The sequence below is a fragment of the Rhinatrema bivittatum genome, chromosome 2 (assembly GCF_901001135.1).
Source record: "Rhinatrema bivittatum chromosome 2, aRhiBiv1.1, whole genome shotgun sequence".
NCBI lineage: Eukaryota > Metazoa > Chordata > Amphibia > Gymnophiona > Rhinatrematidae > Rhinatrema > Rhinatrema bivittatum.
This window is the reverse complement of record NC_042616.1, coordinates 402081416-402096924: the sequence shown is the minus strand read 5'-3', so window position 1 is coordinate 402096924 and position 15509 is coordinate 402081416. Positions and strand designations below refer to the sequence as shown.

The window sequence follows — 15509 nt, the reverse complement described above, 5'->3', positions numbered from 1 at the left end:
ATAGGCACAATGGGCAGAAAAACCCAAGCAACGCTTAGAATGATCAACAACATCGGCAGGGTCTGTGACAGATTCTAGGTACCAAAGTACCAGACATAGTTGACCACGCAGGACAGCATATAGAGTTTCAGGGGATGAAAGGCAATCCCTGGATGGGATCGCTAACCCAAACTCCCGAGCAGGGAGATAAGTTAGGCCTGAAGCTCACCCACACTGCACCCTGTCAAGTTCAGGGCTATCCATCCTGTCTACAGGATAGTTCAGGAGAGCAGGAAGGCACTTTGGATAACACACTGAACTGAGAAATGCTAAAGGCAGTACTGGCCAGAACTTGGTGAAAATATAGGGAAAAGGTGATGTGTCTTTCCCTGCAGGCATATACTAAGATATATCACGAATGCCCTAGATTTTCTTCCACTCCCCTCAACATTCCAATTGGAAGTTGGAAGGAGCAAAGACCGCTGGACAGCAGGGGTAAGAACAAGTCACTAGATTGTATACTTCAATCCTAAGTCAATAACTCACTGCCGATTCCAGTAGGGAGTTATCCACAGAGATAAAAGCCCTCAGCATGCTTGGAACAGCTGTAACTGAAGGCGAATCTCCCAGGGAAGAAAACGAGATACACTTCACCATGAGAAGCCATGGTGCCGCAAGTGCAAACCCCTGTGAAGCAGGATTTCTTCACCGAACTGGAATCCCTAAGGGTACCAGGGCATGGTCAGTGTGATCTCGGAACAGACTGCCCACGAACCTGGCTTAGGTATTAATACCACTGCCATGATTACATATACTTCCCCCAAGGAAGCATGTGGTCCAGTAAATGGAAAAACCTTTGCATGAACCCAGACTCCCCTGTCTACAAACAGTGCTACCCTAAAATGGGGATGAATAGCTTGCAAGCCACTGCATCCAAAGAGTAGCACCTCTGCTGAGGGGTCCCTCGTCCCCCAACTCCCTCAGGCATGGATATGGCGATAGGTTAAAAGGCATAGTTGCCAATTAGTTGGACTAGAACCCTCGTCACTAAGGTAGGGTCCCGCAGGCGAGAATGACTGGCAATAGTGGTCCTCCAAGAACATAAGAACATGCCATACTGGGTCAAACAAAGGGTCCATCAAGCCCAGCATCCTGTTTCCAACAGTGGCCAATCCAGGCCATAAGAACCTGGCAAGCACCCAAAAACTAAGTCTATTCCATGTTACCATTGCTAATGGTAACATGGAATAGACTTGAGCTCAGCAAGTATCAAAGGTGACTCCTGGATGGGAGAAAGGGGACTTCTGGATGGGAGAAACCCCTAATCTTCACCGGGGAGCTACCCCAAAGAGGAGACTCCTAGTATGACAGAGAGATCGAATCTGGAATGGCTCCCTCGCAAACTAGACCCGCTGTGCCTTAGGACAACCTAAGGAGAACGCTACTGCCCAACCGGCTCTCGGATCCCGCAAGGAACAGAGAGCGATTGCCAGTTAGAAACAGTGACATCCCTTCCCCAGGAAATGGAGACAGAGGGACAGCCTTTGTAGGGATGGACAACCAGGCGCCCAGAAGCAGACCCAAAATGGTCACCCTGGAAAATCAGTCATATCTCCCCTGCCTGAAGGGACAGGAAAGTAACAGGAATCAGGGCCTCACGATCCGGAAAAATCTTTTAACGCTCTAGGTAAGAGTAGAGTTCAGAAGTGACCAATCTGCCACTTGCAGCCACCCTCAGATGGGGTAGGCTACCACAATAATCAACGGAGGGACCCTAGCAAAAACAGTCCAATGACCACTGCTGCTGAACCCTGGTCCTGGCCTACAAGGAGATGCACCAATTCAAAAGAATCGAGGCTCCAGTTTGGTGATAAACCTGCAAGGGACGCAGCCCCAGGGGCTTCCCCACAAAGGGGATTTCTAACATGGGAGGGGTCGAAAGACATATTCCTCTTCTGAGGAAGGGGAAGACTCCCGACACTATCCTACTAGTATCCAATCCCACAGGAGTTCACAACCAGGGAAGCAGTCTTAAGTCAGTACTGTGGCAGCAGGGCACAACCTGTTGTACTTGTCATGAGGGAAACACACACACACACACCCCCATACAGTAGAGGGCAACTGGAAGAATAGTGCTCTTCATTTTTAAATGCACATTGTCTGGTACTCATACAGTGGTATCCCATTCTACGGACGGCAGTACACCTACAAACCCACTCGCTGTGCTTGTGGGTAGAATCTCACGGCACAGCAAGGACCAAGCATCACCTGTTAAGAGTCAGTGGCAGCGTGCTGCCAAAAAGCAATTATAGAGTGTCTGATGGCGCTTTCGTTGCCAGTTACAGAACAGATGAGGAGACAGATACCTTGATGTGACGATGATAGAACCCTGGCATGGTTGTGTACTGCACAGACAGGGAGAATGCCGCCTGCCAGCACCCGAGGCGCTTGGAGAAGTTGTCCTGTAGTACCCGACCGCACATGCTGTACTCCACTGTCATACTAACTCCCAATGGAGTGGATAGGAACAGTGTGATGATGGCTCCCCAGTACCACTGGGGCTCTGATTATGGTATGGTGGTGGGTGGCGTTCTATGGCATCGGCTCCATGATACCCCCAGTATCTGATAACACTCCAAGAGGCTGGACAAAGCCCTTGAAATTGCATCGGGAATGGCTCACCGTCGTTTCCCTCATGAAATGGCAGCTGCGAAGTCCATGGTGAATGACTGTGCCCCTGGTGCTCTGCGGTTGTGTCCTGTGGCATCTGACCGTGTCCACTGGTCCCCACAATAATCACAGTGCCTGTAGGGCCCATAGCGCTCTCGCACTCACGGATATTTTGCATCAATGATACCAAACGATACTGCACTCAGGGCTTCAACGGCGTTTGCCATGTCTTGTTCAGTTCAACGGTATATAGAGCCATCCCCTGCACCACAGGTGCTTGCGGACATTGACAGCCCATCAGTACTGATAGAGACCCTGGTGCCCAAAGGCATCGATGGACCGTCAGTATCGACGATGCCAGGGGTACCTGCAGGCAGAGGCTCTGCAGCTCTCAACATACTTCATCAGTACCCAAAGGAACCAATGACTGCCAGCGCCGACGGTTCCCCTCAGCTCACCTATATGTCCGAGGGCATTGATGCTGCAAACTCGATGGTGTCCGTCACCAGTGGCTATGGCTGACGATAGCCTCACTAGTGCTCATTAGCACCGATGGTGCATGAAGCCAGGAGGGGCCTCCGAAGGCCCCCTCGATCCAAGCAGCTCAGGGCCCCCGAGAACATCTGCATCCATGGTGCTCTATAGCCATAGGCCCATGATGGAACAGCCCAATGCCCCTCGGTGCCCTGTTTGGATACTGGAACACTGTGCCTGGATGCCTCAGCAGTCCAGAATGCCTTGAGTAGATGATGACCCTGGCGCTCGACAGGACCAAGTCCGTCCAAGCACTCAAGGGCTCTCAGGCCCCAGCGGTCGATAGCCTTGAGGGTGACTAGGGCGCTCAATGGTGATCCCAATGTCTCGTTGATGGTGTTCAACATTGTCAAGAGCAGAACGAATGGCATTGCTAGCTAACACGCCCAATGGCCTCCATGGTGGCCCCGCACATTAATGGCATCGAGGATGTCGGTATCAAGGCAGCTCCGCACTCCAATGGCTTCGAGGCCACACACCTCAACAGAAGCCACAGCATCGAGGCTTCGCACCTCGATGGCCTCAAGAGCAGCTCCAATGGCATTGAGGGGGATCATGGCGCTTAATGGCAGTCTATGTGCCTGACACTAGAGGTTGGTGTCACTACTCAGCCACATCGAGGCCCAAGGCACTCGATGACGCCAGTGCATCGATCCACAGATGCCTATGGCACAGAAGGCCATTACGACACTGAGGGTGGTCACGCACCTCGATGGCACCCCAGCATCTCAACGGTGTCAAGGGTGACCATGGTGCTCAATGGCAGTCATGATCCCTGAAGCAGTCCTGTCATCAATGTGTCAGATCATCAGTGCACTGGTCACAGATGTGTAGGGCAACCTCTACTGGGCATGGCACTGAAGGTGCAGCAGCAAGCTGCTTGCCCAAGCTCCTGCTAACCATCTTTCTCAAGGAGACCACACTGCCATCAGAGGCAGACAGGAGGGGAGGCCAAGTCATCCGGGGCTCTTGCTTATGGAGACTAGTTCCTTTGAATGTGGGGAGGATGGCCTCTCCCCCACACAGGAACTGTGTAGTCCTCGATCTCTTCACTGTCCGAACTTCCATCGATGCCAATCTATTGGTGAAATGACAAACGCCTGCCCGGATAGAACTCAGGTGAGTCCCCAGGCTCAGCAGCCTAAACGGATCACCCATGGACTGTATTCTGTCAGTCCTGCCAGTTCTTGACAAAAGTATAAAACCAGACAGAGTAAGGAGAGGACACATATTAAACTGCAGGCGCAGTATTTGTTTAATAAGGGATAGTATTAAATTCTGCCAGGCTGCATAGTGAAGAAGGCCTGCCATGCGGCTGGCTGACAGTGGAAAGAAGAGGAAAAAAGGAAAAGAAAAAGGGAAAATAAAACTATCATATGGTAAGGGAAAACAAAACAGCACAGCTCTAGAAAATATCACTTACAAAAACTGTGAGGAAAGAGCAAAGCTGAATACCGTGACGTACACAGCTCTGCTGAAAAAAAGAGATTGAGGGACTCTGCCTAGGGGTAGGGTGATAACTACAGCTGCACTTGCTCAGTAGGGCATGTTTGAAAGTTCTAGAATCTTTGAGATCAAAATTCAGGACCGGGGCTCCATTTGATGATGTCATCCATGTGTGAGGACTGCCATCCTCCATGTCCTCGGAGAACGCGGTTTAATCATTTAGACGGATAACTGAAAAGTTATCCGTCTAAATGGCTTTTGAATATCAACCTCTTTTGAATTTTCCCCCCATAGGAGGAACTACAACTCTGTTTCTCTTTCTCTAGTGTTAGACTGCATGTAGAGTTTGGCTTCTGAGGGTTTCCATTTTAGGTTTAGTCTATACATTTCTAGTCAGTATTTGGTGTTGGTCTGTCTGTATGACATAAGCAAGGCATTCTGCTAGTGTGCAGGTTCTGTGTAGGAGTCTATAAGAGTCCAGCTTGTTTTGTTTTTCCAGCATGAAGTGCATTGCTGTTCTAGGGCCTGATGTAATATTTGCAGTGCTGCCTTTTCATGGGTAGGGTTGCTACTGTTTTGAGTCTGGCGGTTAGTATGCTATGGTTCAGCAGGTTCTCTCAGCGTGCTGGGTTTTGTATTACTGCACATTGTTACTGGTAGCGGAAGGTGTTTGTGTTGCCTTTACTGAGGTAACACCTGAATTTGAACATTATTTTTGTACAGTTAGCTTGGTAAGTGGTGAGTGTGGAGAGAACCATGGGATCCCTACTGGGATCAAACTAACAGGGTTGTTCCCCCCAACTCAGGTCATATAGGATGACTCCCCGATGACAACTGCATGGGAAAGTAGAACAGAGATCATTTAAAAGTATAATATTTCAAAGTGTGATGTCCAATTATGTGTTTTTACAGGATTCATCTTGGGGCAAGGGAAGGGAAAATGCTGATCATGATTGTTGAATTACTGTATTTAGCAAAATAATGTCTCTGTGCAGACTACTGAAAGTGGTTTGTTTATGGATTTGAAATATCTATTTTATACAGAAGACAAAACAAAGAAATGTTTGCCTCAATCTTTGCGGACTTGATAGCATCTCTTAAGAGGGTCGTGCCCCGTTGCTTGCTCCCCACATAAGGTGTGGACACAGGTGCCAGTAAGAAATGCAGGTGCCATGTGATTTGTTTTTCTGAATTATAAATTCCTTTTGGGTTGACTCAATGGCTGCATTCTTCCATACAGAAGGTCACCAGTTCAATTCCCAGTTGGCTGTGGGTGGGGAATGCTGCAGGGCCAACTCAGGTCTGTGAATGCTGCAGGGCCAGCATTCACAGACCTGGAGTTGGGAGAGGAAGTCATTGTCATTAATGGCAACACCCAGCAGCTGGATTTAGAGCCCAGGGTACAGGGTTCTGGAAGGAGTCCTGGTGTGTGGCTCCCGGCCTCAGAACCATTGCTGCAATGACCAGACTAAGAGCATTAAAATCAAGTCCCTGGATAATTGTGGGTGAAAGCTCTTGGCATCTGGATCCCAACATTGGTTCTGACTGAGCTGGAAAGAAAAGGAGGAACTACCAAATCAAATTTAAAAAGTTCCCTTTGCTCCCATCAGCCCCTTTACGTAAAGCAAGTCTCTGGTGCAGTTTCAGGAACCCGATTTGTTTTTCACCTCATGCTGAACCAATCCTTTAATTTTGAAATGGCAAGAAAGCAGATCCCTAACTTCAGGCTTAGTTACTAAAGCTCTTCCCCCCTCCCCTTCATTGACATAGAATGGGAAAATAGCTTCAGTAAATTTAGGGCCATCACCTTAATTTTCACGCAGCCATTAATGTGATCATCCTTCTAAAAGTTCCACTGCTTAATTTAAAAAAAAAAAATCCAGGAGCACCAATTAATATTTTTATTTCCTGCTAACCTAGCGAAGTAGACACACATATATACAAAAGTACGAAATGAGAAGAACATTAAGCAGAAAAGATCAGAGTGCATGCAAAGCAAGATTTCATTCTAAGCAGTATTAGTTTGGGGAATAAATCCTACTGATGTTCCACTAAACAGTGCATGCTTTCCAAACCCAGGCCAGCCAGTAGTTTGGACCGCTGCTGCAGTTCTGAGAGTCGGAAGGCACTGGGACTTGTTCAGGAAGGCCTGATATAATTCAGAGGAAAGTAAAAGCAAATAGAGTTAGAGCAGTCCCTCGCCGTGTGTGCGCACGTGTACACCCCGGGAGTCCTTATGCCAGCATCTGCCATACTGCATCCGGCACTGGAAGTCCAGCAGGAATGACAAGGTTAAAACCGACCCCCCCCCCCCCTGAAAAGCCCCCGCCCGCACACAATGCGGTATGCAGGGTAAAAAAAAAGCAAACCGGAAACGACCCTGGTGCAGTCTCTCTCCGAGAAGGATTTAAAAAATTTATTGACATTGTGTCCTGCTAAAGTTTTGCATTTAAAAAAAAAAAAAGGTAATTTCTGATTTAAGCAGAGTACAACAGTGCTGTCCTTTTGCTTTGCATTTTGTTCATTTGCTGGCTTGATACAGGTCACAGCGCTGGAATGAAAACATAGGGCTGTGAAAAGGAGGGGGGTAACAAATCAAGCTGCACTCAGGAACAGGCTGTGAAAGCGCCATCTAAAGTTACAAAAACTTAACATATATGTAGCTGTGCCAATTACTACACAAGGAAAAAAATAATAATAATAATACAGGGAACTTTGGGGAGAACAAATGTGCCCTCCAACCGGAAACCACGACCCATGAAGGATGCCCATCCAGAGAGGCTGAGAGTGGCTGCCATGTGTGTTAGTGTTCTGCCACCAGATTAGCAGGTGAAGAAAGCGAGGACAGCAGTTAGTAAGGTCAGTCTGGAAATGGATTCAGTAGAAGTAAAGGAGCCAGAAATCTAAATATTAGGTGGTATTTTTCCCTCTTTGCTTCACATTGTCAGAGGTCTAGAAAAACACACGGGACTGCGTCTCTAGTCTAAGAGGTGTTGACTAGTTGATTATTTCAGAGCAGTGAGCGGAAAGTCAGCAGTTAGTACCAGAGAGAGAAGGGGGACGCGGGAGAGTGCTGGAGGAGCTAGCGGGTTGGAAGTGCTCCGCTCTTACCCCGTTGCTCTGGGTGGAGTGCACGGACTGCTCACTGGCCGAGGAGCAGGTGCTCATGCGGTCTGTGTCCTTGCTGTGAGTGGAGTGGCGGTGCGTCGGCCGCTGCAGGGAGTCACTGTCCCCGGGGAAGGTGAAGGAGCCGGGGCGGCTGGCGGGGGAGGCTGGGATGGAGCTCCAAAAGGAGCCCTTCTGCAGAGGGCTGCCGGGCGGGATACTGTCCTTGCCGAACGGTGCTGGGAGAGTGCTGGAGAGGGGCGAGTTCATTGGTGAGGTGGCTCCCAGTCGTGGCTTTCCCAGCGTCAGGGTCCCGATGCTGCTCCTGGAGTGGTTCTCCTCCGAGCTCTCCTGCGGCTCTTTCTGGGCCGAGTCCCCTGGGCTGGACAGGCTCCCGGCACACTTCCTGGGGCTCTTGAGGACCTTCATTTTGGGGATGGGCTCCGCTTCTTTCTCAGCATGGTCCAGCTCTGAAGTGGGAAGACGCCTGTCCTGCTGCTTGGGGCCACTTTCTAGGGAGATGCTGAGGGGTGGCAGGGAGGGGTTGCGGAGAGACGTACCTGACATCTTGTCTGCCTCTGCCTGGGCCGAGGCTGCAGAGGAGACCAGGACTGGGGAGTGGTGCTTGACAGGCTGGGGGATCCGGGATGGCCTGCTGCGGCTGGAGCTGCTCATTCCGCTGCAGCTGCTGGGACCGCTGGTGGTGCTGCTGCCGCCGCCAGTGTGGTTCCTCTGATACTCAATTGGGGATGTCAAGGCTACCGGTAAAAAAAGAAGAAAAATAGAACAAGGGGTTACAGGTTAGAAGTTCAAATGTGCAGAAATATAATGGACAAGAAACCCCATTAGTAGTGCGAAGGGAGGGAGAATTAAGTGTAAGATTTTCCATTTAGAATTTCCCATTGCTCCTCGGACTGACCAGTGCTGGGTGTGCAGTAGAGGCAGCATCCATAGCTGCCCCTACTCCCTACCAGGAATGTGGAAATGGGAAGAGAACCTCAGAAGATGCTCTGCAGTAACTGGTGGTTGGAAGGGGCTGTGTGGAGAATCACTGTCTGCATCCACTGGCTTTAGGATTTGCTGCCGCAGCACCAGCCCTGCAGCCAGACAAGTGGTAGGAGATCAGGATGACAAACATCCAGCCAAAATGAGCAACAATCCATGGCAGGCCTCCCCCCCCCCCCCCGCCACCCGGTGACAGCATGCTGAGCAGGACAGGGAGAAGGATGTGGGGAGGGAGAGCATGAGGTGATTGATCTACAAATGCAGCAACCATAGGATGTAGACTGGCAAAAAAAAAAAAAAAATATATATATATATATATATAAATAAATAAATAAAACAACACCCCCTCCCCCCAGCAACTTCCCATTGCCAAGGTTTTCAATTACAGCAGGCTTCCTTCCACATCCTGACTACCTGATCTCCTTCCTGATCCTTAGCACATTCTCATTGTCCCTTGGGCTCTCCCACTTAACTACTTCCTCCTACCTAAGCACATGATATCTATCTAGCCCTCCACCTGCATACCCATTCCTATATCCTAACTTGTTCTTTGCACTATTCTATGCCCTCTACTGTCCATTGTATTATTTGTAGCCGCTCCCTTTTTGTTAAGAAACACTGCTTCAACAAGATTCCCACTCCATCTATCTTTTCTCTTCACCCTATCCAATACGTTACCAATGTACTCACTGTATTCAATGTACTCATTGTCCTTTGCTTATTATTGCAGTCTTCCTTAAGGCCATCCCAGGAAAAAGGTGAAATATTCTTTGTTTTGGCAGTGGTTCCATTAATTTTCTCACCAGCGGTCAGACTAACCGTCCTGTAGTACCCAGCCTCTTCCTTACTTCTACTTTTATGAAGAGGAACCACATCTCCCATCTCTAGTCCTTATTTGTTTAGTACTTGTTTAGAATCGTGATTGTGTGGTATTTTAGAAACATTTGATAGTGCAGTTTCTGGAATCCTGTGGTTTACAAGATCCAACATACAAATTACTTTTTAGAGTGGCGCAGTAGCCTAGTGGTTAGAGCAGCGGGCTACATACCAGGGAAATAAGGGTTCAAATCCCAGTGCTGCTCATTCCGATCTTGGGACAACTCACTTTATCCTCTGTTGCCTCAGCTACAAACTTACAGGCCGATACAGTAAAAGTCGCGGGAGAGCTGTATTCAAATGAGGAGCAGCAGCTGTCAGCAGGTCTGACAGCCGACGCTCAATTTTGCCGGCGTCGGTTCTCAAACCCGCCGACAGCCACGGGTTCGGAAACTGGACAATTAGGGTGCTGAAATCTCAGGCCAACAAAGCATAGGATCTCTGAGGGAATAATGGGAATTGTAAAGCTGAATCAGTTGGGCGGATGGGCAGGCTAGATAGGTCATAAGGTCTTTTTCTGCCATCATGTTTCTGCGTTTCTTAAAACTAAGGCTGGTTGGGCTAGGAGCATCTTCAAGCAAATGGGTATTGGAGGGGGTTGAATGCATCTCTCAGACACTGGTACAGAGAAGGCTGCTAAGATCTGCTCTGGTGTACTCCCTGGCACCCAGTTGGCAAGTACCACTTATTTTATTTATATATTTTTTATATAAGCATTTGATATGCCACATTTTCCTAATGGTAGGCTCAAGAGAATTACATAAAACAACAATACATTGTGGCCTGATCTGGGGCCCAGATGTGTTAAAGGGCTTCTGCTAATTTGTATCCAGGAGAAAGTGGCTGGGTACATTTGACTCTTGGGTCACTTAGGGAGTGCACCATGTAAAGAATTTATGACTACAGCCTCCAGTTTTCTGTGGCAGTTTAGGAGTAGATTATGCAGCACGAATTAAAAGACTTTACAGCAATTATGTGGCATAATGAATAATGCTAATTTTATTTTTAGTTTATAAAAACATTCATTTTCTGACCTCTCATAAGTCTGGGTAAAGCAGAGTTGCTTATCTGTAAGGTGTTCTCCTAGGACAGCAGGATGGTAGTCCTCACACATGGGTGAGATCATCGGATGGAGCCAGGGAAAGAAAATTTATGTCAAAATTTCTGGAATTTTGACTAGGCACACTGAGCATGCCCAGCATGCCCTATACCACGCATCCATGCGGGGTCCCTCTTCAGTCTTATAACACAGAAATATAATAAATGAAAAATATAAGGAGAAACCCAATTTCATGAGTGGCGGGCGGGTTTTGTGAGGACTAACATCCTGCTGTCCTAGAAGAATATCTGTTACAGGTAAGCAACTCGACTTTCTCCTAGGACAAGTAGGATGGTAGTCCTTACACATGGTAGTGACAAGCTACAGGCTTCTCCCCAAAATAAAAGGGGACCAACAGACACCCAAGCCAGGTGCCAACAGGCACAACAATGGTGCTGTTGGTAACAGAGGGGAAGACAGCTTGAACCCAAACAATGGGTCCTAGGCAGGGAGAGTTGGGTTCTACACCTTGAAGAGATTCCTGAGGACAGACTAGTCGAACTTATTGTCACGTCGGCCATCCCTATTCAGACAGTAGTGGGAAGCGAATGTGTTGAGAAAAATCCACATGCCTCCCAAGATACAGTTCCACTTGGGCATAACAGAAGGAGATGCAATCTGCTAGCCAATTGGAAAGCATCTGTTTGGCAACAGCAACTCCCAAATTATTCCTATCAAAAGAAATGAAAAATTGGGTGAACTGTCTACGGGTTTCTGTCCGTTCCAGATAGAAGGCTAAGGCTCTCTTGCAGTCCAAACTGTGCAGTGCTTGTTCGCCTTGGTGCAAATGGAGCCTGGGAAATAATGTTGGCAGGACGATTGACTGGTTAAGATGGAAATCCGTCACCATCTTAGGCAGGAACTTAGGGTGCGTATGCAAGACCACCCTGTCATGAAAAAACAGTGTTAAGGTGGATAATCACTAAGGCCTGGAGCTCGCTAACCCTGCACGCTGACGTGACCGCCACCAAAAATATGACCTTCTAGGTCAGGTACTTCTGGTCACAGGAGTGCAGCGACTCAAAAGGAGCTTTCATAAGCTGAGCTAGTACCATGTTTAGGTCCCGACACAGTGGGAGGCCTTAGGGGAGGCTTCAATTGAAGCAGTCCCTGCATGAAACATACAACTATAGGCTGTACAGAGATCAGCGTGCCATCTACAACATGTTGGTTTGCATCAACTGCACTGAGATGGACTCTAATAGAGTTGGTTTTTAAGCCAGCCTCCGAAGGTAGAAGGTAATCAAGCAATTTTTGTATGGGGCAGGAGAACAGATCTAGGGCCTTCTGCTCAAACCACACAGACAATTTCCTCCACGTCAGTCCATAGGATTTTCTAGTGGAAGGCTTTCTAGAAGCCATCAGGACCCAAAACACATACTCAGAGACTGAATGGTTGCAGAATTAACCTTTCAACATCCAGGTTGTATGTGAAGAGACTGGAGATTGGGATGCCGCAACCTGCCTCGGTCTTGAGTCATGAGCTCTGGGGAAGTCCCCAGACTGATTGGTTTCTGAATGGATATCTCCCGAAGGAGTGGAAACCAGACCTGTCTCAGCCAATGAGAGGCTATGAGAACCATAGTCCCTCTGTCCTCGCAAAGCTTCAAGAGAGTCTTCGCCACCAAGGGAAATGGAGGATACGCGTACAGAAAACCCTTGCCCTAATGGCAGGCAAAGGCATCCGAGGCTGGTTTGCCTTCTGTTCTGTACAGGGAGATGAACTGAATCACCTTTCTATTGCAGGGGGACGCAAACAGATCCACATCTGAGCTCTTCCAGAGGCAGAAGAACTGGTTTGCTACCCCCTGGTCCAGAGACCACTCGTGAGGTCTGAAGGCACAACTCAGTCTGTCTGCTATCATGTTCTGTGTTTCTGCCAGATACATGGCCCTGAGCACCATCCTGTGGAACAGGGCCCAGGACCAGATCTGGACCACTTCTTGACACATGAGGTACGACCCCCGTGCCTCCCTGCTTGTTGACATACCACAAAGCTACCTGGCTGACTGTTTGGATCAGGACATCTTTTTGTTGGACAGACGATCTCTGAAAACCCATACGGGCGGATTTTCAAAGCCCTGCTCGTGTAAATCCGCCCGGATTTACGCGAGCAGGGCCTTGCGCGCCGGCGCGCCTATTTTCCATAGGCCACCGGCGCGCGCAGAACCCCGGGACGCGCGTAGGTCCCGGGGTTTTCGGAAGGGGGCGTGTCGGGGCGGGACCCGATGACGCGGCATTTCAGGGGCGGGACCGGGGGCGTGGTGCCGGCCCGGGGGCGTGGTCCAGGCCTTCGGACCAGCCCCCGGGTCGGAGCACGGCGCGCCAGCACTCTGCTGGCGCGCATAGATTTAAGTCTGCTTCTCGCAGGCGTAAATCTACGGACAAAGGTAAGGGGGGGGTTTAGATAGGGCCGGGGGGTGGGTTAGGTAGAGGAAGGGAGGGGAAGGTGAGGGGAGGGCGAAAGAGAGTTCCCTCCGAGGCCGCTCCGAAATCGGAGCGGCCTCGGAGGGAACGGAGACAGGCTGCGTGGCTCGGCGCGCGCCGGCTGCCCAAAATCGGCAGCCTTGCGCGCGCCGATCCAGGATTTTAGAAGATACGCGCGGCTATGCGCGTATCTTATAAAATCCAGCGTACTTTTGTTTGCGCACCAGGCGCAAACAAAAGTACGCGAACGCGCTTTTTTTAAAAATCTACCCCATAGTGCGTATCTGATTGCCCGAAGATCCAGGAAACTGATTTGACATGGACGGTTGTGGCCATGTGGTCCAACAGCCTCAATGTGTCCTGAACTGACACCTGCTGGCTCTTTGCATCACCGCCACTATGGATGTCAAGGTGTCCACTCTGGACCGCAGCAGGAAGACTTTTGCCTGAGCCGTGTCTAACAAGGCTCCTATGAAGTCCAATTGAGGTGACGGGCTGACATGGGACTTTGGGCAGTTGATGACAAACCCTAGTGACTCCAACACCTGGATGGTCAAGAGCATTGACTGAGTGACTCCTGCCTGAGATGTGCTCTTGACCAGCCAATCGTCCAGGTAAGAGAAAACATGCACTCCCAGCCTGCTGAGGTGTGCTCTCACCATGGCCAGGCATTTTGTGAAGACACGTGGGGCTGATGTGAGCCTGAATGGCAACACTCTGTACTGGAAGTGCTGTTTTCCCACCACAAATCTGAAATACTTCCTGTAACTTGAAAAGATCTTGATGTGAGTGTATGCTTCCCTCAAATTGAGTGAACAAAGCCAGTCTCTTTGCAAGAGGGGACTCCGGGTGCCAGGGAAACCATCTTGAACTTTTCTCTTTTCAGAAACGTGTTCAAGGTCTTCAGGTCTAGAACAGAACAGAGTCTCCTTGTTCTCTTTGGAATCAGGAAGTACCGGGAGTAGAATCCCTGTCCTCTTTGCCTTGGTGGGGCAGATTTGACCGCTCTGGCCATTAAGAGGGCAGAGAGCTCCTGTATCAGTACCTCTTGATGTACTAATGGCCCCTGAAAGGGCACGGAGGACAATTTAGCGGGACACCCAATAGGTTTATAATTGGTACCCTTGATGGACGTAAGGTCTGAGGTTATACTGGGTGACTGATCTGTGAAGAACCGTAGCCTACCCCTGACCAGCAGCTTGGGAGCTCCTTGCTGCCTGGGACAGCCACCGGAGCTCATACTTTGCGAATGGGAGCGAGGGGCCAGAGGATAGTACTTCCTCTGGCAGTAGAAAGGCTTCCTCTGACCCTGTCTCACCGACCTTCTCGCTGAAGAGAGTGGGTCTGAAGTGCTGGTAGAGAGTTGTTGGAGGGTCTCATGGTGGTCCCGCAACTGGGCTACTGCATCCCTTACCTTATCGAGATTCTCTTCCATACACGGCAAGTCAGCGAGTCTTTCCTGTACCTCCGGTCAGAGATCCAAGGTCCGCAGCCATGCCATTGTAGGTTGTATGAACCTCATGTCTCCTGCACTCTAGACCCTTATGCACCAGCGACATGAAGGTGTCTTGCTGCTGTTGAGGCAGCTGCTGAGCCACCTCCTGCACTTGCTTCCAGACGTTCCATGAGTACTTGCTCATGCAGAGCTGGTAGGGGCAATGTGGCCTGTAAGCATGCTTCCTGGAATACTTTCCTCCCAAGAGCGTCCACTGGCCTGTGATCCTATCCCGGGGGCGCTGAGGCATGGGTCCGAGAGCGCTTGGCCCTCTCAAGAGCGGATCTGACCACCACTGATAGGTGTGACAGTTGACGCTTCTCGAATCCGGTAGTCTTCTGGATGAGGTAAACCCTATCTGCTTTCCTGTTCATGGGAGGTACTGTGTGGGGGTGTTCCCAAATCTTCAGCAGCAAATTCTTAAGGATGTCGTGCACCGGGACTGCCACGATCTCCTTAGGAGCCTCCACGAACTGAAGGATTTCCAGCATTTTGTGCTTAGCATCTTCCTCAGTCAACAACTGAAAAGGGATGGCCTTGGCCATCGCCCGCACAAAACCTATGAAGATTATGTCTTCTGGTGGAGATTTCCTTCATTCCTCTGGAAGAGAAGGCTCTGAGAGGAGACTCTCTGAGTCCTCAGAGGAGGAATCTGCAGTGTCATCCCCCCAAAGGTCATATGGAGCCTCATCCTCACTGTAGTTCACAGGGTATGAGGTCCAAGATGCTCAGCCTTTGTCCAGAGCATGGGCACCGATAGCATTGGTGTTGGTGCCGGCAGTACTGGATGGGGGCTGCAGGCTTCGGCATCCCTGCTGGTCTCGATGGAGTTACCTCTTCGGAGGAACTGGCAATAAGCACTATATGGTTGGG

The 15509-nt window shown here is 49.6% G+C and overlaps 1 protein-coding gene across 1 annotated transcript in view; it reads right to left on the bottom strand.

Annotated features, from left to right (window-relative positions):
* Positions 1–15509, bottom strand: part of TRIO (trio Rho guanine nucleotide exchange factor) — a 964000-nt gene that overhangs the window by 70162 nt on the left and 878329 nt on the right. The window contains exon 48 of the mRNA XM_029590045.1: positions 7741–8492. Within this exon, the coding sequence (XP_029445905.1) occupies positions 7741–8492 (752 nt within the window). The remainder of the gene's footprint in view (positions 1–7740; positions 8493–15509) is intronic.